The 2,726-nt window shown below is 58.6% G+C and overlaps 1 protein-coding gene across 1 annotated transcript; it reads right to left on the bottom strand.

The window, feature by feature from the left end:
* LOC135385131 (uncharacterized) lies at nucleotides 1-2,436 on the bottom strand. The gene has a single exon (XM_064614307.1). The coding sequence runs from the start codon at nucleotides 2,434-2,436 to the stop codon at nucleotides 1-3; it is 2,436 nt and encodes an 811-aa protein (XP_064470377.1).
* Between the last annotated feature and the right edge of the window lie 290 nt (nucleotides 2,437-2,726).

Here is a 2,726-nt window from a genome sequence, read left to right as displayed (position 1 = left end):
TCACAGGGCGACCAGTAGGTCGGTTGCAGCGAGGTAACGGAGGAGCAGTCTGGTGACTACGCACTGTCGGGCGCGCTGCACGGGGCCGAGTAAGGTCCGCAGCGTGAGGTGCAGGCCGAGGTGTGTGAGCTGTTGCTCGAGTGCGGCTCTGGCTGAGGAGTAAAGGAGGCAGTGCAGGAGGAGGTGGGTAGTGTCCGCCACCACACTACATTTCGTGCATAGTGGGGAACCTATGTTGCCCATGAGGAACTGGCGCGATGGGGTCTTAGCGACGTTGAGTCGTAGGCGGTGAAGGAGTGAGCTCTCCCTTCGAGAGAGGCTCAGTGGGATGGTGAGCTCCATCTTGGGATCGATGGAATGAAGGAAAGTGCGGGCTGGGACGGCGCTCTCCGTGAAGAGGCGAGTGTGCTGGGCGCACATGCGGCGTATGTGGAGTCGGCATGACGAGGGTGATAGCGGGACCGATAACAATGGTGCAGAGGTGTGGGCCTGCTTCGCAGCGGCGTCGGCGGACGTGTTGCCGGGGAGGCCTGTGTGACCGGGAACCCACTGAAGCCGAACGCTGTGGCCCGCGCGGGCGAGACGGCTGAGGCACTGAACGATGAGCGCGCCAATGTCCTGAACAAGGGGGATCGAGAATGATGACAGCACTTCTAGCGCCGCCTTGCTGTCTGTAAAGATGGTCCATGGTGCGGGAACGGATCCCGAGATGAACTTCAGGGCTTCATAAATGGCGATCATTTCGGTTTCGGTGGATGAAGTCTCGTACGGGAGTTTAGACCCACGGCTGCAGTGGGCGTGAGGCACGTAGAAGGCTGCTGCCGACCCGCCTGGTATCACCGAGCCATCGGTGTATATGGGTACTCGCTGGTCATGAAGCGAGTAAATGTGCTCCAACGCGAGCTGCCGCGCGACCCCCGTGGGTGTGTCATGCTTGCGAGGGAGGCCGGGGATGCGTGTTATCGTTGTGGGCCGGTCGAAGGTCCACATAGGGGGTGCGAACGACCCCGCCGGTGCAGGCGGAAGGCGCCCGTTGAGTCTGCGAATGGCGTCGCCGAAGGCAGAGTCCGGGTACTTCTGCGGTATCGTTCGCAGATGATGCACGGGGTGCCGTGTGATGAAGCGCGCGTAGGTTCGGAGGGTCTCCTTGTCGCGGAGGATGGGGGCCGGGGGTTCTCCCGCCTCTGCAAGGACCGAGAAGGTTTCGGACGTCCTTGGGACGCCGAGACAGATACGGAGGCTACGGGCCTGGATGTTTAAGAGTTCCCGCTCTCCTGTACGGCCAACACCGTGCAGGGCCGGGAGGCTGTAGCGGAGAGCGCCCAGCGTGAGCGAGTTGTGCACATGGCGGAGGTCAGCGTACGACGGGCCCCAGGAGGCGCCGGAGATGCGGCGCAGCACATTTGCGAGGATGTTGGCTTTGGAAGACAGGGCCCTGACATGTTGCGACCACGATAGCCCTGCGTCAATGGTTATGCCTAGGTATGTGCACTGTCGGACAAAGCTGAGCTGCGCTCCCGCAACTCGAAGGGGGTAATTCTGGAAGGAACGGCGAGAGAAGGCCATGGCCGACGTTTTGCATGGGGACACCGAGAGACCACGGTCGGAGAGGTAGGACTCGACGGTGTTGAGAGCACCTTGTAGGCGGCGTTGGATAGCGTCCCGGCGGGTGGATGACGTCCAAATGCAAATGTCGTCCGCGTAGATCGTAACGTTGACACCAGTACTTATTTGCGAAGGGAGGGAGGCCATGATGACATTAAAGAAGAGGGGACTGAGTACACAGCCCTGCGGAACGCCGCGCTGCACAGCAAAGGTAGCGGTGTCGCCGTCGGCAGTACGAATAAACAGGGACCGGTTGCAGAGGAAATCTTGTATCCACGAGAGCGGGCGGTTGCCCACTCCCGCTTCTTGAAGCGTCGCGACGATGGTGCTGTGGAGGACGCTGCCGTAGGCCTTCATCACGTCCAGGAAGACCGCCACAGTGAGCTTCCCTTCAGAGCGTGCTTGCTGTGTGCTGGAGACAATGTCGATGACATTGTCAATTGACGACCTGCCTTGCCGAAAACCTGCCATGGCTTCAGGGAAGAACATCGTGGACTCGAGGTACCAGTTGAGGCGGGAGGACACCATGCGCTCCATAACCTTTCCGACGCAGCTTGTCAGGGCTATTGGCCTGAAGGAGTCGATGTTATGAGGGGATTTCCCTGGTTTGAGGATGGGAACCACCATCGCCGTTTTCCACTGCTGCGGGACGCATCCTGAACGCCATGATTCGTTAAAGAGTTTGAGGAGGGCTTCGCGCCCGCTGCGAGGGAGATTGCGGAGTGCCTTGTACGTGACCTGGTCTGCCCCTGGAGAGGTGTGCATGGGTGAGTGTGCTATGGCCGACTCGAGCTCAAAGAGGGAGAAGGGAGCGTCTAAGCATGGCTCCATCGACGGCTCCAAGGCTATAGGAATACAGTCAACCCTCGATTTATGAACCTTCGATTTATGAATTCCCTCGTTTTATGAACACGAGCACGGGGAACCAAACTTTTTCCATTCATTTTTCCCTCGTTTTATGAACCTCGATATTCGAATAATGAACGGAATTTCTGGGAACCAACTAGGAGTTACCCAGCGTTTTTGCCCTCAATTTATGAACGGATCGTTCCGAGGTCAACAGAAACCTTCAAAGGGATAACTACGCGGTCTTATGAATGACGCCTGAACGGACAAAACGT

This window comes from Ornithodoros turicata, chromosome 2, assembly GCF_037126465.1.
Source record: "Ornithodoros turicata isolate Travis chromosome 2, ASM3712646v1, whole genome shotgun sequence".
Taxonomy (NCBI): Eukaryota; Metazoa; Arthropoda; class Arachnida; order Ixodida; family Argasidae; genus Ornithodoros; species Ornithodoros turicata.
The sequence above is the reverse complement of the archived record's forward strand: the minus strand, read 5'-3'. Positions and strand labels throughout refer to the sequence as shown.

Bases quoted from the DNA above. Each gene is read 5' to 3' on its own strand.
- LOC135385131 (XM_064614307.1), bottom strand. From the start codon at position 2,436: ATGGAGCCATGCTTAGACGCTCCCTTCTCCCTCTTTGAGCTCGAGTCG.